The sequence below is a fragment of the Anopheles moucheti genome, chromosome 2, assembly GCF_943734755.1.
Source record: "Anopheles moucheti chromosome 2, idAnoMoucSN_F20_07, whole genome shotgun sequence".
NCBI classification, from domain to species: Eukaryota; Metazoa; Arthropoda; class Insecta; order Diptera; family Culicidae; genus Anopheles; species Anopheles moucheti.
The window spans coordinates 102,182,689-102,205,373 of NC_069140.1; the positions used below are offsets into that span (position 1 = coordinate 102,182,689).

The window sequence follows — 22,685 nt, forward strand, 5'->3', positions numbered from 1 at the left end:
GCCAAATCCATGGTTAGCTGATCAATAGGCATAGTATCTAGAATCGTAACTATTGTCTAATATTCGGGTTCTAGCCAAGACGGATAATTCGTCCCATCGAATAACGGAAGCAAAATCACTTTGTGGAGATCCATGTTTTCTAAAGACAAAGAAACCGATTGTTCACTCTGTTTAACACTCTCCGCTTTTTGCACCGTTTTGCCTTTCCCTCCCATTTAATTGGGAATTGTGTTCGCAACACATGGACATCAGTCTTTTCTTTTCTAGGAATTTCTCACAGCACTTCGGCTGCCACTGTAACTTATTGTTAAACACAGCACTCGGCGTTTCTGGGCCCATAACCTAAAGAAAAGACAACACGTCTACTGGGGTTGGAGTTCTGAACAAGACTGACTTTATTTTAGTTCATGTGCCGTATTTATATCCAACAAGAAATTGAATAATTCCAACAGTTGTAATGGCGAAGTTCTGGAATCCTCGGGCTGTTGGATGTTCGTCGTACATGCCGTCCGGGTCGAACCTGCTTTCTTGTTTTTTTTTCGCCTTGTCTTGGATTGCTCGGAGCTGGATAGCCATTCCCATTCCCCAATAATCCAGCGGAAACCCGTACCAAACGTTTAGTTCCGGCTAGACCCGGTAAGAATGCCCCGTATTGTTGAAAATTTGAAAATCAAGTAGTACTGTCAACATTGTCGACATAAATCCATCCTATATCGAATGACAACCATGACAGCTGGCTTTGTATGTGCTTTGTTTTGGTACTGCACGCGCTGCTCCGTAAAGCTGCGGACAATTCCAAGTAAAAACGTAAATATCCAACGCAAATATATATATTTAAGACGCAAATACCCAACTACTGCCAATCGTCCATCATGTCCGAACCGAGCTCGAAGGATACGGTGCTAAAAACAGCGATGATTTACGTGTGCGGTGGTAAGTATGGCATATCCGATGGGAAGCCGGCGCAATATAAACACGGACAAACGCTATTCTAGAATGCCACCATGAGAATGAAATGCGTCCCAGAGATCCGATTCGTTGCCGGGAGTGTGGATATCGTATAATGTACAAAAAGCGTACAAAGCGACGTAAGTGAAATTTTGAAACAGGAATAACATACCAACTAAACGAAATATGAACTATTCTTATCCCCAAATAGTTATCGTCTTTGATGCCAGATAGAGGAGGGAGTTTATTATAAAATCGAATCATACAACAATCGTACATTACCAATTATACTATTCATAGTTCGGGAATGCCTATTAACACAATAAACTCGTATTGATGTATATTCATTTGTTTCTGTCTTGTATTTGTTTTCCCGCATTATCTGATATACTGGGGAGTGCCACAGACTTTCGCATTTTACTACATTCACACAAAAACGAAAAGAGCACTGAGGAAGGGATGAATAAGCCGATCATAAGAACATTGCCTGTCATTTCACCGTGTTCCCGCCGTATCCTCCAGTAAAACAGGAGTGACCGATATTTTAACTCAATTCAAACCCAGCACCACTCTGAATCGCGTACAACAACTTCTCTCGCAGGACATCTTCCTCCTCGAACGCTGGTAATTTTAGCAGGTTCATGCACGTACTAGCCGATGGTAACCGGTCCGTATCGCCCGCGTTCTGTATGTAAAACGGTGGATCAAGATCCTTGAAACCTAGCAACGGTGGTCTCGAGCAACTCGTAACAAACTTCAGCAATAGCCGCCGCTGGATGTCGTCGAACTGTTCTACCACCTTCCAGAACAGTTGGATCGTATGGTGCTCAATTGAGAAGTCACCACCGTAGCGTGTATGTTGCCGCAGGTCATGTACATCGACTGGAATCTCAGCGCCCGATATTAATACCTGCAGCTCCTTGTTGCTGAACATGTACAGCCACTCGATCGGGAGCACGTTTGCCAATCCCTGACGGAAGGCGGCGCATTGCGCCCGGATCTGCTGGTTTAACTTAAAGTCTGCCATCAACTGAATGTACTCGATTCTGTTCGACGAGTTTACGATGATATTAGCGCCGTTCGGTTTTAGTTCCTCTACCTGTGAGGGAAGAGTATCGAATCGTTAGAATTCCCGTAGGACGAGTTATTTTTCATCGCAATGTTCTTACCTTTGTTTCTCCTAACGCATCACAGACGATAGTAAAATCTAACCCTAAATCAGCAACATCTCCTTCGTAGGCCTTCAGAGACATTAAATTTCTATCAAAAATGAAAAAAAGGTTAGTGAATGGATCGTGCTTTTGATCGATGTTCGAAGCCCTACCTATACAACACAGGATCCAGTGAGGCCAACTGGTGAACGTCCACGTCCGAATGTTTGCCGGCAAGTTTTGATAAGAAAAACTCGGCCAACGGAAGCTCAACTAGCAAATTTTCGTACAAAGCCTTCCCAAGTATGCGTCCGATGAAGTAGTAGTGACGCTGGAAGTCTTCCACAATTTTCGCCACGCACGGGTTCGGATAGAGCATGTTATCCTTCGTGATCCTGGCATTAGATAACAAAAGGAAATGTGTTGGTAATGGCTTGTCGAATGGCACCATTTGTCAATATGTCTGTCTTACATAAAGAACCCACGGTGGGGATCGAACGCCAATTTGATTAGCTCGGAGAGAAATTCCCGAAAAACGCCACCTCCATCGATACCGGCCTCACGCAATCCCACTGAGTTGACCATTTCGATACGAAACTTGGGCCTTAGATCGGGCTCTGAAGGTGATAAATCACATGTTAGTTGGAAATCATTGTTGATCCGGATGTAAAAAATACCCACTTACCATTGGTTGGACTTAGCTTATCGAACGCATCCCCGTACAGATGGGACCTCCGGACAGTAATATTAATAGAGGGACCTTGTAAGAATCCCTGCAGATCACCCTGTGTCCGCAGTTTGTCGGCCGATACCAACCCTTGAAATACGCCCACACGCGTATTGAACGGCACCACGAACGGTATCTCGCGCAGGATTGTTATCGAACGGATCTGCTTGGTAGAAAGTGGTGGACCATCCTCAATATCTTCCCGCGTAAAGTCTCGGATCGGTTGAAAAGGTCGCGGGCCTCGGCGAGAACCGCGGGAAAGATGTAAATCGGCGGGTTTGTCCAGGGGAAGGTTAAGGTTCTGTGCTGTCCAGTGTTCCTCGGGGCAGAAGCATCGGCGAAGATCGCGCGTATGTATCTGCCTTAGTAGCGAAACACACACCTTCAGCAGATGGGGCCATATCTGGCGATTTTGTTCGTTCAATTGCTGACGCTCGGAGCGTTGGTTGTGGCCACCGAAGCCACGAGCATCCGCGCTCAGTGAAGATATCATCGTACGGTAGTTTTCGTGCAGATTGGATCTCGTCTCGGGGAACGCTAGCTCGACAAGTCCGAGCGAAATTTCCTTCAGCGTTGTACTGAGCGGTATCAGTTCCGGTATGCTGAACGGCATGATGTTACTAACCATGCCGGGCAGCACATTTTCCTGCACGAACTCACCATCGTGCAGTGAAGCGATCAGTCGGCCGAACAGTGCGCAGAACGATGCCAGTATCGGAATGATACGGTCGGAATCTTCCTTTGCTGTAAATGAACATAACCTACTGTAGGTTAACCTTTTTTTAAAGAAACAATTCTACTCACAAATATTAATTCCCTTCGAAAGACGCACAATAGGGGAGCTGAACATTGGACCCATCGTATGTGCAGTCAGCGTATACCAAAGCCCCCGAATAATTAACGGCTTGGAAGCAAGCATGTACAGCAGCTTGTACTCATACACCGCCATCCGATTGTAGGTCATCAGCTGATGGCAAATTTGGCACAGATTCTGCGCCGCCATCGGATCATCCAGCATTGTCTCAATCATTCGCACGATATACGACACACGGCGCCGTTCATTGAGCATGCCAATGATGGCGTGCAGCAATGCCGCTTCCCTCGGGCTCAGTGTCGGTCCGTCTTCTCCGTCGGAATCGGAATCGCTTGAATCGTCCAGTGGCCGGTTGATGGATGAACGGATCGTCTTCCGAGGTAGTTTGGTAAAGTTGTCCACCATCGAGGCGACCACTTTGAGGTAAGCACTGAAGTGTTCTTTTGAATTTGATGTATCTGGAAATCAAAGGCCATAATCAGTCGAGGATTTGTAGTCCACCGCTTTACCACTTACCATCCAAGTGCCGTTCGTCGAGCTTTAAAAACGCGAACAACAATGAACTGGTTAGTAGTAGCCTCTCGTCCTGTGATTGATCTTTGCGTGCCTTTTTCGGCGTTCCACCCATACGCACTCTCGTACCACCACTGCCCACCGTCGATCCCATCGTATCGTCTGTTAGATCGATCAGGAGCGTGCTCCGATAGTCCACTTGACACTGGTACTCATCGGCAATGCAGCGCACCAACGTCCAGTATGGGAAATCTTTCCTTTCGCCTAACGCCGGCAACACAAAGTATTTCACCTGATCTGACAGATTGGGCGGAGAGAGCACATTGAAGGTGAAGGATTGCATTATCTGCCTACTTAGCAGGTCTCGTGCTTCTGGATCGATGAGCTGCAACGGGCGCAGAAGCATTTCGAACAGCGCAGCGGCAATCGGATTCGCCAGTGTGGTCGTGTCCATATCTAACGCCGGCAATTTCTCTTCGATTAGTTGCCGCACAACGCAGAAATAGCGCCGCTCAATAAGATGACTGTAGATGGACACTAGGTACTGGTGAATGTACTGCGGATGATCCGTTCCGGGTGGTGGGATATGCTTCGTGATGTATGTGTTTGAGGAATAGATCTCCAGCATTCGCATCGGTATTGTCTAGCAAACGATAAATACAAGCTTGTAAAGTAAATTCGGCAAACCTAATGCCACTCGTATCGTTACCGGTGAACATTCTGGTACTAGAATTTGTCCCAAACATAATCCAAGGAGCTTTTTGATGCGATACGTCCAGATTGAATCCTGATCAAGCAGCCTAAACACTTCCGCGGGATGCTTGATCATATACTGACAGAGAAATATCTAGAACAAAAAAGGAACATGTTTTATACGGTCGCCATCGCCTTTGCAGGTGATTCCTTACCAATCTATCCCCATCCTGAGCGGTACGGTGTTGGTAGAAAAAGATGATCCGTTTACCGTAGTATTCCAGATCCGACCCATTGCGTATGGCACCGTTTACTTTGCGGTACTCATCAAATTTGTCCCGTTCTCGTTGCTTTGTGTGTTGGCGTTGAACGAAGCTTCGGACGACGGATTGTATCACAATCGCACCACACTGATGACGTCGGGCCTCCTCACGCTTTTGACGCTCCTGTTGTGCCTTCCGGATCGTTGTCAGTCGATCCGTTTTCAGAGAAGCTCCGCCAAGATTTTGCTGGGGCCGACGGCGAAATTCTCCGTCAAAGCTGAACATAACTGTCACAAAGCGAAGCTAGAGTTCAACGAAGCACGAAAACAAAGCGATTCTTTTCTTCTCCTCCCCGATGGCTGCTATTTTGCAAGCGCACGGCAGTACAGCTGACCGGAAGTATTTTTGTTTTGACCAATAGGGGGATTCTCACTGCCAGACCTTCGAGAAATTTAATTTGACTCAAGTTTTTCCTTTTTGCACACTTCGTATTGCACTGTGCCTGTGTGTTGCTGACTCGGGCTGAAGGTGCCCCAGTAAAAACTTCTGCCTAATATCGACACTCCACAAAGATTTCCAAAACAGTCGCTAATGATGATGTTGGGTCGGGGAATGATTGCGTGTTCCGTATGTCCACAGGTTGTTCGGGGTTGGTGGAATCTAGTAGATAAATTTGTTTTTGGTCTTTCGTTTCTAATCCCTGTTGTTTTTGACAGGAAAGCTCACCGAATCACACTAGAGCGAATTTTGCTCATTGTTTTACGACCACAAGAGTGTATGTATGTCACAGGCCAGACTCTTTCATTCCACAACTGTCAAATGTATGATGTCACAGGGTGCTCCAAAAGTATTATACTAATACGTGAGCTCAAATTTTAAATCTAGTGTTTTGTGAAACATGGACAGACAACAGAATTGATATTTTTCGACCAGAGCGCAGTTCATGAGCTGCAGAAGAGCTAGCTCATGTGCGCTTAGTTTTGAGGAGCATGTGTTAGCACAGCAATGCTACGCACTGTACTGGTCGAATCAATTGAACCAGATAAAGGAATCATCTGTTCATCATTTCTGGACACAGAGATGTTTCGACCGAATGGAGGGAAGATTTGTCGGCCATAAACTAATTTATCTCTTCGTACCTTGGAACCTTTGAACTCTACATTCGGTTCAAAACACTAAAGACTGTTGATTGTGAAGCCCATCTCGTCCGGCTTCCCGTAGCAACACGTGACAATCTGACCAAGAAACAACGAACAGTTTATCAAGGGAAGAGTTGGAGAAATTAAGTACACCAAGCCAGTTTGGACGTTTCCGTGTATTTGATTTTTTATTCCAGACTTTTACACATACTTTTGCGTTATCTTAATCGTAGAAGAATGTATGTATAGCACAATCAAGAATTTGAAGATTTGGATGCATTTTATAACCCGTGTTACAACCGTCAGCCAAGAAACATCCACGGCCTACGAACTCATAAGATGGAAATTCATAATTTGTACAAAAGGTACCTTAAGAAATGATAAGGAAATACATAGTTTTGCGAAGATTGAGCCACCTTCAAAGATAATAAAATTTGGGCTTAGAAAACTAGTCTGAAGGAAGCAAATAAATCTCATCCAGCAGTGTGAAAAAAAAAACACGAAGAATACTTGGATGAGCCCAAACCAAAAGTGTTTAGGAACGTTTTGGTATCGTAACGATTTACAACTTTTTGCTCTACTTGTAAATTAACATCAAATATAAGAATGTACACAAATTTTGTACAATTTGTATGGCAAATTAAAAAAATTTGACAAAATTAATTTGTGCATTCATTCCGGAATGGAGCGCGATGGTCAGTATTTATCTTTTACGCTTCGTAGTAAAGCAACGGCTGCATGCTTTTCGTTTCAGTTTGGGTTTTACATTGGCATTTGTATGTCGAACCGTATTTTCATTTGCATGTCCTTCCGCATTCAAATCCGTTGTGGCTTTGATTGCTGGAAACTTCATGCTGGGGTTTTGTTAAGTCAAGGTTCTGGGATGTTTGATCACTCCGGTGTGCTTCGTAAGTTTCTGATGAAGTAGCAGCTTGTACCGTAGCTTGAAGACATCACTACACTCGCGACACTGCATCTGGGACATCGTAGATCTACCATGACGCCAAAGGGTGTGCAGCAGTAGGGAAGCTTTGGTATGATAATGAGAATTATCCAAGTGATCCAACCGGCCCTTACGCTGACAGATTCGACAGCATCGTCGGTTTGTGATCAGCTTGATCATGTGCTTGTCACGTATGTCCGCCAGCCGTGCTGGATCAACATTTTCCTCCTTTTCTGGAGGGACGAATTTTTCGATCTTTAGGTCTATCGCCTTTTCCTGCTCCAGTACCACTTGTTTCGGAGGTCCATTCGTCTCGGTGTCAGTATCCAGCATTTCTACCGAAACGAAGACCATAGGATCATCAGAGGACGGTGGCAGCTCTGCATTCTTCTCGATGCGACGTGGTTGGTATCGTTTACGAGGGTTTTTGTCACACTCTTGCTTTAGCATCAAGCCATCGAGCTCGGAACGGGTTTCTTTCGTTTCCTGGTGGCAGCCGTGCGATGGTTCAACAGATACTATCGGGACAGGACCGTCCACACTCTTACCGCCAACCGTACTGATGGACAGTTCGGTATGGTTTTTAAGGAATTCTGCGAGCGAGAACTTTTCCGCTCCATCTTGAGCAACCTGGCGGGAAGACGTGCCCCGCTGGTTGTCCTCTTCCACCGCCGACGGTGGAGCAGTCCGGAGGAAGGTAGTAAGTGAATGGGCTGGCGGTGCCGGTAGACCACTTTGCTGTTGCTGATGAGTAGCTGGATGCTTCGATGTGTGAAATGAGTTTTGCGGCTTTTTGTACATTTTATCAAAAATATCGTTTATATTCTTATTACTAGTGCTGTTATTGTTATTGTTGTGGTGATGAGGATTCTGATGCTGGCCAACTTTGGTGCCAACGTTTTGGAAAATGTGTTTTTCAATGGTTCCACCACCATCGTTTTCTTTATCGCTGGATGATGCATTCATACGTCGTTTCTTGAAGCTGCGCATATCGAGTGCCAGCGGCTGAGACTGTTGGTAGTTTGAGTCGAAATGATTGATTGCGCCATTGCTAGTGTCGTTTGTACTGTTCCAACTGGTCACGCCATTGGCGCTGTTACTGTTGCTGGTGCTTGTTGTTCGTGGTTGTTGTTGTTGAGTAAATGTAGCGGGAGGCGACGAAACCATCGTGCTGCCGTAGCAGCGGACGTCATTCGATGCACCGACGGGATGGCTGTCCGCTGCTTTCGATGGTTTCTGGTGCTGTTGTTTCATCTGTTGCTGGCTCAACTGTAGCTGCATCTGCTGATGTGCCACGGCAGTGGTGGCCAGTAGCTGTAGTAAGCACTGCCGATCACTGTTAAACAGTGATCCTAAGGAAACGCTCACATTATCAATAACGGAGGTGTTGCCCGTACTTGCAACCTGCTCACTACTGTCGTTGACCGGGATGTGTTCTTTCTTTATCTGCCTATCAATTGCTGCTGCCATATCGAGCGTATAGGGCGTCGCTGCATTGCTACTGTCGCCGGCGTCATCGCCATTGTAACCGCCTCCCGCATTACGAAAATCCTGCGTAACTGAAGCCTTATTGCGTCCGGCTGCTTGCATTTGTATAAGGCTGCACAGTGGGAAAAGAAGGAAAGAAACGAGTTACAGCAATGAAAATTGTGACCGCAAACAATAAAAAACAACAAAACAAAATAAACATATAACAAAACAGCTCGTCCTTGGAGAACTCCGCTCCAAGAAACCACGAACACAAGAGTGGCAAACTCATAAAAAAGCGAAGGAAACATATTGTGCTGCATTACTCCGTACCGTGCATAGTCGCCGGAGTCACTTCCGTCCGCCTCTAGGTAGCTATAAAGTAGTTCTGGACCACGCTTTCGATGTGGTCTCGTTGCGATCCATTGCTGCTGTTGATGAAGTGAAGCGGTCCCACCGTTCTGGCCCATGACCTGGCCGGCCGTGGCCAACACGTGTTGGTTGATCGTTTCGATCAAGTTGGCAGCGTTACTGTTTGTCAGTACGTTACCGGTGGTCGATGGATGGCTGTCAGTGGAATGATACTGGCCATTCGATGTGCCGTTACTGTTATCATAAGCCGACATTAACGGCCGGATGGTTTGGGAGATGCAAGAGAAATAATTTTAAAAGTTGATATTTTATAGCAGTACACCACAACCGTACAGGTTTGCAGGTGTGCTTTCGATCAGTTCTAAGAAAAACGAACAAAAAACCATCATACCAGAATTGAGAATGGTGCAATCCTTGATGTCTAAATTAGTTAATAACTTCATGACATCCAGAAATCATGCAACCAATATTAGCGAATTTTGTCAACCGGTTTCCCAATTTCAAAACTACCCTCACAATGGAAATAAAAACACTCAAACAATTTCAAAAGAGGCAAGATGTCGAAACAAAGAAAACAAATTTCCAGAAGATAATGGAACGGAACGTGGTTTAATTTCTCACCCAAAGCCATTCCCACTGGTCGGAATGTTGGTGGGCAAATTGTTCGACGTAAATGCATTACCCAAATTGCGCAGGACGTTGCCATTCGTATCGTCCGCCGTACTCGCTGCTGCTGTATGTTGCAGTGTAGAGCTTGTACCACAATTACTACCACTGCTGGTACTGCCGGTGCCGCCTGTATTGGCGGATCCGGCCCCCTTACCAGCTTTCGTCATGTCGTGCGAACTTTGCGAAAGGTAAATGGTAAGGAGTTCCGGTTTACTTTACGTTACAAAAGACCGTTCTCTCCGGAAGGAACTATTCGAAAAGATACTTACTGAATGTCCTGCAAATGTGCATCCAGATGTGTCTGATCTTCGCCAAAGAAGCTACACTTGTTACAGGCTTTCTTGTTGTGTACTTTCAGGACGTGCGTAGTTAAACGCTCCGAACGGGCAGCCTTATAGTCGCACAGTAAACACACGTACGGCTTGGTGTGGGTGTTGAGATGCCGTTTGAGTCCCCAGTTGTCAGCACCTGATAATTAAACGGTAAATGTTTATACGATAAATATGATTGAACATACAACACCACTTGCGAGTTGTATATCTTACCTGCCCAAGGACAATAGGTGCATGCGAACTTCTTTTCGCCCTTGATTTTCTTGAGAAGCGGTTTCTCATCCACAGATGCACCGGAGGAGTTAGCGGACATGTTGAAATTACCCGTTGCCCCAGACCCGAACCCGGAACACTTCTCTTGCTTGATTGACGGAGAACCCAGTTGGGATGAATGCAGGCTAGTATGGGACTGTTGTAGCGGCTTGAAATCACCTTGAGTTTGATTATGAACATGGAGCAACTGGCTAGGCAAACTTGCATTATGATGCGTACCACTGCTACTGTTCTCGACAGTATGGGAAGGTACAACTAACGATGGCGCGGTACTGAAACTCCCGGAAGGGATATTTAGCTGCATTTGGGCAAGTGTCATGGCCACCGATGCACTGCTTGATGACGAACCATGGTTTGATGTTTGTGTATTCCCACCATAATAGGAGCTTTTCGTGGCACCCGGCGGGTGCCGACGCGTTTTTGCAATATCGTACTCCATCTCACGGTGCATTCGAAGAAAATGTTTCTTCACATGATCGGCACGATTGAATGGCTTCAGGCAGGCGTAGCACTGGAATGGTTTCTCGTCCTTATGGATGTTTTCGTGACGAGTAAACAGATCCCGCCGGTCGGTCGTGTACGGACAGCTGGTGCAGCTATACCGCTTGATGACGTTCGTCCCAGCAGGTGATGTAGCACTGCCGTAGCTGTTACGCTTGTTCGCCCGATCAACTGTGCTGGGTATGTTCAGGCCGGCCAGCGGTTTAACATCCTGTGGTTCTGTTTTTGGTTTCTTGTACGATTTACTGTAGTTATTCGAGGTGCCGGACGAGGATACAGGTTTGCCACCGTTCCATGGCTCTTCGGATGCTTGATGGGATTGCCAGCGGTCATCTGTCGACGGTATAGATATATCTGAACAGGGAAGAAAGATTACATGTTAACAGCAGCTTTCAAAAAGGGAGAGTTCATTCGCTCACGTTCTCTACGACACTGCGATCTATCGATCGTGTACCTAGTAGGAACTCACTTGTTGGCGGTTTGCTAGTGTTTGGAAAGTTAACCGGATTCAGGATCGTACCAGCAGGTGGAAATCCGTTCTGCATCAATGCAGCTAGCCCAAATGCGGTCGTTATGTGGTCTTGCTGTTGTTGTTGCTGCTGCTGCTGCTGCTGCTGCAGTTGCTGTGCTGCGGAGGAGGACGGTTGATGCGCTGACCCGACGGTTGTCGTTTCGTAGCCGATTTGTGTGAGCGTTGTGAAGGATCGTTCGCCACCATCGGGTGGGGCCGTAGGAGCACCTGGAGCCAACTGAGCTAACTGCGCTACCTGCGTGTTGTGCGGATAGAGCCCGTGCGCCGACTCATCACCGTACAGCTTCCGGGTGATCTCCTTAAACATGTCCTCGTACGCCTCAACCCCGGTCGGCTGAGACGTCGGCAGGAGAGTGGTCATCGCGGACTAAAAAAGTCCTCCGGAGTCACTCTGTAAAGATAACGAACGAACAAAAGCGAAACAATATTAGTTAAAAAACAATTTAAAGGACTATCATAATTTCCTATTTACAATAGCGTATTGAACAGTTAAGCTTTGTGTAGAATTATTCATTCAATGAACGTAAAAAAGCGCCATAATCGTCGTTCATAAAGCCGGCATTATTTCAATGCCAACCATCTCACAGATAGGAGGAAGGAAAGCTCGCGGTGCAAAAATAAACCTTCTCCACGTGGACGCACTGAGGCTCGGCACACAGTTCTCGCTTTCCGCCGTTCCGAGAAACATCACTCCCATCCCAATCACTTTCACTCCCAAACTCCCAGCGAATGAAAAGCTGTACCGGTTCAGCATAAACCACCCATCATCATCATCATCATCATCATTAACACACCCACGCTGTTTCATGGCCAAAATCCGAATTCCATCATAAGCAAATAAAAAAAAAGAGATACGAAGCGATGAAACGTTCCACAACCCGAAAGTGTACGGGATTCCTGGTGAGATCAAACTAACACGTGCGAAACGAGAAGAAACTCAGTGCGGGGTGTGGGTGGGTACACGTCGTTTCATTCATAACTTTTTCGGAACTCGAATCTCGCGGGGTGGTAAAGTTGGTTAGGTAAGCGTTGAAATTGAAGCAAATCATCATCCCCCGTGCCGGCTGGAGATGCGGCCGAGTGCGTACGATATACGAGTTGCAACTGTGATGTTCTTTGCGTGAGAATGCCGGACATTCCTGCTCATTGGTTAACACATTAGAGAGTTATTTAATTGAATACATTTTCACACCAGTTATGGAACTAAAGTGTATATAGCGGTAATTACGGAGATGTCACGTGAAAAGGGCATCTCAATCTTCACGCCTAGAGTATTGTCACGGAGCATTGCGTCCGTTTTCAAGATCAACCGGTTCAGCAGTTGATCTTCGCACAGTGATTGAAGGTTTTGAATATGATGCGTAAAAAAATAATGTCTACATATTCCTGTCTGAGGACTTGTTGGGACCTATTGGTAATAGTTATTAGTAGCAATAGTTTTGCTAGTACTTATTAAAGGTTGGTGACTCCTCAGAAGCCTATACCCAAATACCACACACCTGTTCCTCTTTCAAAACACTATTGTTGCGACTACTCGCACTGCAATCTATCAACTGCACTATCAACTGGGTTGGAACAACACAGAGAAGCATTCAATGTTGCTCATGTTTCTCCCCCAATCAATCACAAGAAATAGACACACACGTATGCAGCAGGACATTCGCCCGGAGCAGTGGTCTCCGGTGTTGGGTGTGCGCGCGCACACCGTTCCGTCCATAAACATTTTCCTCGTCGGCGATGCCACCAACACTAAAGCGCAGCAGGTTTTCAGCAGGAAACGCGCCAACAAAAAAGCACGTGCCGACGTTCCGGACCCGATGGAGGAAATACAAAATATGGATAAGAAAATACTGCACTACCGGTGGTACTGTCTGTTTTCCTTCGCGTGCCTTTTATCTCTCTCGGTGGGTGGTGAGTTTTCGTTTAATCTTGTCCATATTGCAAACCTCCGACGATTAACAGCTGCCACCCAAACGCAACGCTTAATTGCTACGCCCACTGCAACGGGACCGATCGACGCGGTTCCGGAGGCAAATCGTTGTGTGCGTAGGCCTGTTTTTCGAAGTGAGCCGAACGAGCGTGTAGTGGAAAAACAACATCTCTCGGGCTCCACACTGACCCTGGAATCACCGTGTGTCTCAATACGCCACCCACCCAACACATGTCCGCCAAAAACTCCCACCCCGGGGAGGAAGAAAGGAATCGCGCATCTCCACCCGAAAGGGTTGCGTAGGAGTAATGGAACTGCCACCCCCGATTATTGGTTCTCTTTTACTCTCACTCTCTCCCATTGTAAATGAAACACACACATACACACACATACACACACACATAAACTTCGCCATATAGACGCTTTGCGCCCTTGTGGCGGCTTGTTCCTTTCAGCTTCATAGCGAAGGGATGCAATCTCGTGGGTGGCAAGGTGGGCCGGACCACCATGGTGGGTGGTGATTTAATATATTTTTCCAATCTTTTTGCCTCCCTACTCCCACATTCTCACTCTTCTACACTATTTCTTACCACCGTTCAGTTGCACACATTCACTAGCGGCAGAGGTTAAGGATAAGGTGCCGACATCGTATTCCGAGTGCACTTTATTGAACTGATGGACAATTTGCACCCACCGCCGAGAAAACAACAAAGAAAATCGATAAAAGCAATATTCGAGGAGGATGGATTTGCTCGGATAGTTTGTAATTTGTGCGTCGTTTCATAAGAAGGGTTGTAAGTTAAGCTTGTATTTTAGAACATAATAGATGGTAGAAACAACTCCAACTTAAATTACAAATAAAATTAAGCGTCCTACAGCTTAAACTTCATTACCCAGTCTACCCTTTCGATCAAATGAGGGTTTTTTGAATGCAATTCCACATCAATATGCTTCGCTTTCAACGCACAACCTGTACTCATATGCAGCCAGGCAAATGATCATTTCATTAACGCATGTTCACTGCACACACTCCTCTCACAGCACACGAACTTCACTGAAAAGGAATAAGATCCGACAAAAAGTAAACTGACTCCTTCTACCTACAGCCACAAGAAAACTCCATCACACACAAGCTCGTGCTGCCGCCTGTCAGCCAATTGGTAAACCACAAATCCACCCAAGGAAACCCACGCCGCATCACAGCACCGACCGGAGCGAAAGTCCTTTTAAAAAATCCAACGCTGTCCACCCCAAAAAAACAAACCCCGAAACCGGAAACGGCCACCAAAAATCACTCACACAAACGCGCGCACATTGCGGGTGGCAAAGCTGGAAAGCAAATGGGCAGAAAAATAAAACAAAAAAAATGGTCCAAAAACACTAGGAGCACAGTTGGTCAAGGAACGACCGACCGAAGGTGTACGTACTTCTCCATTCGCACCCCCGAACCGATGGAACAATAGTGTGAGCCAGTCGAAGAACGCAAGCCGACGGAACCCACCGAAAACCCGACCAGCATGGCCCCCGATGATGGTGGTGGATGGTGACGCCTGCTGCCTGATGACGATGATGATGATGTCGTCAGCCAACGCCGGCGCCGAAGACTACGCACAACGGAGCAGCAGCAGTGAAACCACCCCACCAAGAGCGTCATCGAGCAGGGCGAAACAAGGCGAAGAATCCCGACGCTCGCGAAAGACGACGACTGCGAACACAGGGAGTCGGTGCGTGAATCAGTCTCCCCCGGTTTTATATTTATTGCAGGCTCCACCGCAGCGGGCAGTTCGTTCGTTTGCGCCAATGGATTGAAAAGTTTCCAGAAGGGCAGTAAGGGTGAGAGGCAGTTTTCTATTCTTCCATTAAATGCTTTAATAAACGCAAATAAGCGCTAGAGTAATTTCATTATTGAAGGTAAACCATAACGTTAGTAGTATTTTTAAATAAATGCTTATAACAAGAACATTCGTATCCTCGAGGCATCAAAGCGAAACACCCACCAATAACCCTTTGGAATGAAATGCTTTGGTCCGAAAAAAAAAGAAACCCTTTTCCAGCACCCTGGAACAGAAGATCGTTTTCGTTCTCTCCCCGATCACCACTAACACACACACACACACAGCAGAAGGTACACATCGTTGCGTTGCGTTGAGCTCGATGATGATTTGTACCGGCGAATAGCAAACAACCCCACTCGCAAACCCACCCAACCCACAACAACAGGGCTGTTTGGCGAACGAAGGGCGGATGGGGGTGGTTGTTGCTCTTCCTTTACTTCTTTCAGAAGGAAGTTGGGCGTATAAAATGAGAGACAGGGAGAATTACAGCCCCCTTCTCCCTCTCGTTTCCATTCTGCTTGGCGATATTGCCACCCAGGGGGTTGCAACGACACACCGACACATTGCACACTTTGATGTGGAAAGTGCGTTAAGCCAGGCAGCAGCTGGAACTGAACCGTGCGAAGGAGCACCGACGATGGTGCACATCTGGCCCAGTGTGTATGTGTGCTCGCAGTGCACTGTGAGGAAAAGTGCTTCCTAACTGAGCTGAAGGACACATTATGTTCGCGGGAGATGTAATGTTGCGGGGGATTTGTTCGTCGTGTCTCCCTTTATGACGCAATGTAGCTGGAAGCTGAGCCCACTGTACGTGCGAACACCCTTTGCCGCACACGCCGTCATACATCGCAGGATTATCCCTACGCACCACCACCCCCCCCTGTTTTCCTTCACACCACACACCGAAATCGATCACATACACACGCATTAGCCGGCGATGTATGTGTGCAACACCTTAGCACAGCACAGGCGCATCAAGAACGGGCCCAACAACAACGGATCATCGGCATTGGCGTCGGGGCAAATCATCCACCCATCGGGGGTTTTGCACAGTTAAACAAGCAGCACACGCACACACGATAGGTGAAAGTCTGGATGTGCAAATGCATCTTGCATCTTGCGCCTCCAGAGTGAAATGGCAACGGGGTGAATAGGAACATACCTGGATGGGTTGAAAGGAGGGTAGGCATTTGTTATTTTAGCACCTCCAACATATGTGTTGTCTTTCTTTCCATTTTACCCCCCGTTGCTGCACAGTTAGGTGGCTCTGTAAGGGGTTAGTTTTGGTCGATTCTAGCAACGACATGAGTGAGTCTCTGGGTACGCAAAGATCACATCTTGAGGATGTATCAACTCTGCGTAGCGTCTAGCAATTGATACCAACTCTGCAAATGCGTCTAAACCTTACTATCCCTATGTATGAAGTAAACAGGACTGGAAATCGTTTAATAATTTCGTTCTCTGCTTTTTGCAGCTTCGGCATAAATGGATTAAAAAAACTTTCGAATTCAATTTAGAACAATTATCTACTTAATAAGGAACTAATTTATAGAACTTGAAGATGGACAATTTTTGGGTAATAAAGAAAAAAAAGGTAACAAGGATAAGGCGTAATTAATATCCAGGCGAAAGTGGGCAGATATGATGAGAGGAGCTTTAAGGGATTGTTAATATATTTAATTCTTTTCGGACCGTTTTTATATTTTACCTTGCGTTCTATGTTCGTTTATTTTTTGCGCTATATTTTAGATTGGATTTACCATTACCCGACAACTTCCTGTAGTGTGAATGTATATTTGCTGTAAAGCACCACACTTCCTATCGAAAAAAAAACAGGTGATAGAAGGTATGAAGAAGTTTTAAGCTTAAAAAATCTCCTTTAAGGACAATTCGTTCCAAGCGCCACTGAGGTGCAATGAAAGGAAGACAAGAAGTTGCCATCAAGTAGAAAGGGAAGCGCTTCCCACAACGGTACACACGATTGGTTCCGAATAGATTTCGAAAGCACGTGTGAGTGTGTGGTGGAATGTCCCTACAGAGCCAAAGATTGGAAATGCCTACCGCGTTGCATCAGGATACGCAAGAGGGTCTTGCTAGTTGGGAGAAACAGTTGTGAAGTGGCAATCCTGTTTCGTAGTGGGAGTTTAGGAGACAAAATAACGCATCTCGGAAGTAAACACTGCCTGTTTTTAAGTGCCTTAATGCGAAGAAACTAAAATAGAAAACTATTATTTCCTTTGCCATATTATCCAACTAAAGCACAACCAGCACATCCTCTCGTGGATTATGTTTCACGGCATATAATGTTTACCACCCTCATACAACCCGTACAACACTTGGCCGAACTCCATCGCACATCCAAACGGAAGACCTCCAACGAAAAAAGGGGTTGCAGTTGGGATCGGGTGATATTAAGGCCCACCGGGGCAAGAACAACACAACAAAAAACATGCCCTTAGTCCAGGGCCAGGATGTGAAATGTGAACAAAGTCTGTCACGCACACGGACACACTTGCTGCAAAAGATCATCATCCCAACACATACCCACACCCAAACATATACTCGCCTTGGTTCGCTCACGATCGTGTACAGCGCGTGCGAAGGATTGTACAAAAGGGAAAACGAGATAAAAATTCCATCCCATCGTTCTGCGCGCGGCCCCTTTTTTCCAGCACATTTTTTTTCTTCCCTACTCCCGTCTTCTCCCATTACCTCAGCCTACCCAGTCCGTCTTTGCTGCCATTATCCACCCAGCACCCCCCTCCGGGGGTGGATGTGAACCCAGTGAACCGCAGCAGAGGGTGGCGGTGGGCCGAAAAACAAAAACAGAACAGAAGGCATCCATGTGCCTGCAAAGCAGGATGGAAGAAGGTGGAAAATGAGGAGGTGGGCCAGGATAGTGCGGCAGGAAATAAGATTCAACGGCGAATGCACACGGAACGAGGGAGAAGAGGAATAAGGGGAAAAAGGGACGAAGCAAAAGAGAGGAAAAAACATACTCACCCAAAAAAAAAGGGTCGCTGATGGGTGGTAGTGGTGGTGTTCGTGGGATACATGACGGAGGGTCGACAGTTTTACGATCATTATTTCGACCTGCGCCAACTCGACCAACCCAGCCCAACTACACCAACTCCCACGAGGAACCCCTTGTGGAGGAAGGAGTAGGCGAGATGGGGCAGGATGGAGGGGGAAGGAGATGCATGCGTCATACTCTTCCCGCTGCTCACGACACCTTTCACCCTCCCACGTACTGACGGGCGGGTGGGCGATGGAGTGAGACGCAAACCAACCCGTGATCAAGGATCAGACGGCAAAAGAAGCGATCGAATGAGCAAAGACACTGCCGGTTGGTTGTCTGCGTGGATAGATCGTCTGAAAGTGGACGAAAAACCACCAACAGAGCCACTAAGGGATACGACACATTTCTTGGGGACCACATCCACATCCACATCCACAAGGACATTCTTTACCATGTATTTAATTATCAATGGTGCTGGCTTCTTTTCCCCAGGCATCTGCTGCTGGGTAAGATTAGCTGGCGGACCCAGAATGGCGGTCGGGTGTCTGGTGGAAGGACAGCGCTGGAAGCCATAAGTACCCAAAGAGACCACAACGCAAAGAGGGTGAAGCGAACCTAATTTTGCCACCCCTTCTGAAGGCTCAGTACAAACGGTTGTTTGCCATCTTCGGCTACCCACACACCGGCGAAAGGACATGCAGGTTCGATTTCAATTGGGTGGTGGTGGTGGTGATGGGCTGGTGCTGGTATCCGGCTTTCGCTTTGTTGAGCTATTCTTCGCGCGGTACGTTTACCACCAGGGGTTGGGTTGAAAACAGGCGTAAACGATGCTTACGGGTAGCATTGTCTGCTGCCGATTCGATCTTCGATAGATCGGGCCAAAATGCATTAGATTGGAACAGTTTTGCCAGTAAGATATTTTCTTCTTGTTCGTCAACCCCCACGGAGGCAAAATCATACGTAATGTACGCTAACAAGTGAGCTTAGGAGACGGCGGATGATATCGCAACTGTGGCACCAGTTAAGATAAAAAATTGATGTAATTTTAATAGCTTCTTTTGGGAATGTAACTAAATAAACTTGATTATATGTGCCTTAAAAGTTTTACAACAAAAAACAATAAAATAATTCATTCTGCAACAAAAAGCTGTGCGGATTTCTACCTGCCCAAACTGATCTCAACATTTTGATCGCTGCGTTGGCGATTACTTTAATTTACGCAGGGGGTCTGTCTGCGCCTAAGGGCGTCCACGCTCCGGACCACACATTTCCAGAAAATCACCCAACCACCCCACTAAAACTGTCTGAAATGGATTGGTGGTTGTCGCAAACAAAGCCAGAGAGAGAGAGAGAGATTCACTGAACGTAACGCAGTATGCGAAATGCGACCGTAAGCGAGTGTGTAAAATTAGGCGTTTTGGTGGAGAAAAGGAAATACAAAACAACCACCCCCCGGTCTGGAAAGAAGGCGGCAGCATTTTTATTCGTGTGATTGTGTCGCACCACGTAGAATGAGAGATTATTTGTGAATAAACGGATTCACGTTTTGTTGTTGGACATTAATGCATTATAATTTAACGTTCGAACAGTAATTTATGTTTGTATACTGCAAAAAAAAAAAAACACCCAAATTGGCGTGTGAAGGATACCGTAACCCATGTTTTTGGGGGCCAGACCTTGATAAATTTGGCGCGTTTTTATAACTTCCCACCACCCCGTTCAAACGAGTTGGGGTTTAAGGGGGAAAGATAAGGGTGATACTGTTTTTGGGGTGGTTCGACACCGGGCAGGAAGTCGTGATGATGATGATGATGATGATCAGGATGAAACGAACCTCGTATGTGTGTGCGTGATGATCCGGTCGGGAATTTTCGGAAGAACAGCTGGGAGGGACAAAACAGGTTTATCGCCGTATGAGGGGGTGGCTCAAAATGGGGATGAAGGAGGCGAGTGCGAGATGCCTTAAAACACATCTCACCTGCTGGGGTTTGCCGCGGTATAACCATAGCAACAGGCGTGCATATACACACTCGCCCCGGAATTGAAACCCACCCGAAAAAGGGGTGGTTTCGGGCGATCATCATCATCGCAAGAGGGCCGTTTTGTTGTTCTCTGGCTCCTCTTTACATTGCCTTCTTGTGTTGTGTGTTTGCGTGTGTGGGTTGTTTTTTTTTGCCGTCGTTCCTTCACGAGCGCAGGCGGCGCAGTTTACTCCTTGGGGGATTTTTGTTCGTTCTTTTTTTAGTTCCCCTTGATCAATTTAGTTGAAAATTGTTTAGCTGCAAAAGGGAGCTTTATAAGAAGCCAAGGATATTGTTTTGCAAACGATAGAAAAACGTGTAATAATAATAAAAAAATAAAAACACATTGCCTATTCAAAAACTATTCAAAAGTGGATATGTTATGGACATATCGGTATAAGAATTATAATTATAAAAATTTAAATGAAAAATAAACTTAATTTGTTTCGCTAGATTATTTGCATCAAATAGGCATGCTGCACCGGTACTGTTGTTAGGCTACCGCATAGAGCTACTTCGATGATTGAAACGCAAATAAATCTCCCAATACCTGATCTACACTCACTAAATAAAAAAGGAGAGACGAAACAGATTGTGCGAAGGAATCTACCAAACAACACGCATCGTATTGTTCGTATCGTGTTAGATCCTTTCGAATTGAACAGAATGCGAGCGGGAGGCGAATATAAATCCCAACGACCAACGACCGGAGAATGGGGGAATTGTATAGAATACGTCCCAACGGTGGGAAGAGAGCCACAGAGATTTACAGCAAAGCGAAAACAAAATGAGCCTAGAAACGGGAGCAAACTCATCTTCTCTGCCGCATGGCATCCTGGTCCCGCGTGTAGGGGGAAGGGGATTTGTCTTGGGTGGATAGACAGTCAGCGCGCGGGAGGACGCATTAGGGTCGAAGAAACCCTTCGTAAAGGAAATTAACGCAAAAAGGAGACACCGAAAACACTCCGCTGCACACACACCCGAAAGGAAACGGCACCGGCAGGTGAACGACGGCGATGAAGGAGACCTCGAAAAACCCATCACTAGAAAGAAAAAAGGGGCCAGTATCACCCACCGAAATTGTCAACGATCCAGAGGCGACCCGACGACAAACCACGACCCGAAAAAGCCGGTGCGCGTACCTTCACATGATATTTATTGGGCAATGGCGGTCGTGTGGGTAAGGAAAATGATGGTACGGAACGAGAATGATCTCGGCCACGGGGAGGGAGGCTGCAGCTAGAGCAAAACCATTTACATCCCATGTGCCGATATATCCACCCACCTGATTAACCTCAATATTTTCGCCTCAAACTATCGTACTGCCTACAGCATTGCCTACTGCCTGGAATTTCGCGTATTCTTCGTTAGACGCGTTGTTTGGAGATAACAGTTTAGCAATACAGATCTGCAGTTTTGTGCTCGTACTTGTTGTATTTTCTTGCACAGATAAAACAATCCAAACGTCCTTCGCAATACATACCGTTCAACCGATTCTGTGAGCTGTTTGGCAGGATCTTCAGGACACCACAAACACCGCACAAACACTGTCGTTACACGTCTAGGGAATGCTTCACTACAAACACTTCCTGTCGAAGGTTTCACAAACAGCAACGCAAATGCGTACTTGATTCTCACTTCTCACTGCCAAGAAACCGCGTGCTACTATATATCTTATAATATGTGACAAACGTTAAGCAACGAGCTTTCTCGCCTTACCTGCACGACAGATGAAATGAAAGTGTGCGTTGTGATGGACCGGCATAGCATGCCGGGTCGGATCTCGCACAGCGAATGCAGTGTTACTCACTCGCGTCGAAAGATGAACACACACCACCGCCAGCATTGTTTAAGAGGTTAAAGACGAATGTCACTAAGTTGTATGAGAAATATCTGTAGCATAAAACAAATTATTTCAGATGATGTGTTTGATTACGTTTTTTCACATAAACATTTAATCTGGAAGTTTGATTTCACGCGACCAACCCTGCAATTCACTTTTTACTGGGAAAGGATAACATTGCCTCTCTTATTGGGCGCGTAGCGTTACGATCTGAATTTTGGCCTGCTAGTGCGTAGTTGTTTATTGACTGTTTTGTGATATGTGAAAAGTTTAAATAACTTACTCATTTTATCAAAAGAGTAAACTAAAAGATCATCTATTATTATGAAAATTCGATTCGAGACGCATGATTGAATAGCTGGCAATATGTTAATAATCGCCAAGTGCTAGGTTAATGCAACCAGTCAAACATAAAAGAGTTTTTGGAACAAAATGTACTTAAATAAAATTTTGTAAAGCCCTTTTACTCACCCTTAATCGTTGCTAACAGACATTTTTACCAGTGTTTGAAAAAATAGCAAAGCAAAATTAGCAGAAAATCAAGAAAGTATTGAAATTACTTTATTCTCCAAGCAAAATTTTTCTCTCTCTGCACCATTCGGAATAGTACAAATGACGACCCATAGATGACGCTGGTAAATTCTCGCATAATAGTTGTATGCTCGCACCAGCAGAGGACGCAATTAGTTCCTCCTTTATG

At 46.0% G+C, this 22,685-nt stretch overlaps 3 protein-coding genes across 7 annotated transcripts; 1 reads left to right on the forward strand and 2 right to left on the reverse strand.

Moving 5' to 3' along the window:
• Positions 1 to 753: 753 nt before the first annotated feature.
• LOC128309451 (DNA-directed RNA polymerases I, II, and III subunit RPABC4) lies at positions 754 to 1,295 on the forward strand. Its single transcript, XM_053045847.1, has 3 exons — positions 754 to 933; positions 996 to 1,088; positions 1,160 to 1,295. Exons 1-3 carry the CDS (start codon positions 873 to 875, stop codon positions 1,180 to 1,182), a joined length of 177 nt encoding a protein of 58 aa, XP_052901807.1. The 5' UTR covers positions 754 to 872; the 3' UTR covers positions 1,183 to 1,295.
• LOC128309450 (ubiquitin-protein ligase E3C) lies at positions 1,146 to 5,885 on the reverse strand. The gene is made up of 10 exons (XM_053045846.1): positions 5,836 to 5,885; positions 5,062 to 5,769; positions 4,863 to 5,000; positions 4,157 to 4,796; positions 3,631 to 4,098; positions 2,785 to 3,570; positions 2,572 to 2,716; positions 2,273 to 2,494; positions 2,118 to 2,208; positions 1,146 to 2,047 (listed from the first exon to the last, which is right to left on the reverse strand). Exons 2-10 carry the CDS (start codon positions 5,392 to 5,394, stop codon positions 1,493 to 1,495), a joined length of 3,378 nt encoding a protein of 1,125 aa, XP_052901806.1. The 5' UTR covers positions 5,395 to 5,769; positions 5,836 to 5,885; the 3' UTR covers positions 1,146 to 1,492.
• A 533-nt stretch (positions 5,886 to 6,418) lies between these two features.
• On the reverse strand, positions 6,419 to 21,851 carry LOC128296688 (protein charlatan). 5 transcript variants are annotated; one of them, XM_053032150.1, is made up of 7 exons: positions 21,626 to 21,851; positions 11,326 to 11,728; positions 10,245 to 11,159; positions 9,969 to 10,167; positions 9,652 to 9,876; positions 8,992 to 9,264; positions 6,419 to 8,791 (listed from the first exon to the last, which is right to left on the reverse strand). In XM_053032150.1, the coding sequence occupies exons 2-7, from the start codon at positions 11,696 to 11,698 to the stop codon at positions 7,114 to 7,116; spliced, it is 3,663 nt and encodes a 1,220-aa protein (XP_052888110.1). In that variant the 5' UTR covers positions 11,699 to 11,728; positions 21,626 to 21,851; the 3' UTR covers positions 6,419 to 7,113. The 5 variants fall into 5 exon arrangements, with proteins under 5 accessions (XP_052888110.1, XP_052888109.1, XP_052888107.1 ...); XM_053032149.1 differs by having other exon boundaries at positions 11,275 to 11,728; XM_053032147.1 differs by having other exon boundaries at positions 11,260 to 11,728.
• Positions 21,852 to 22,685: the final 834 nt, after the last annotated feature.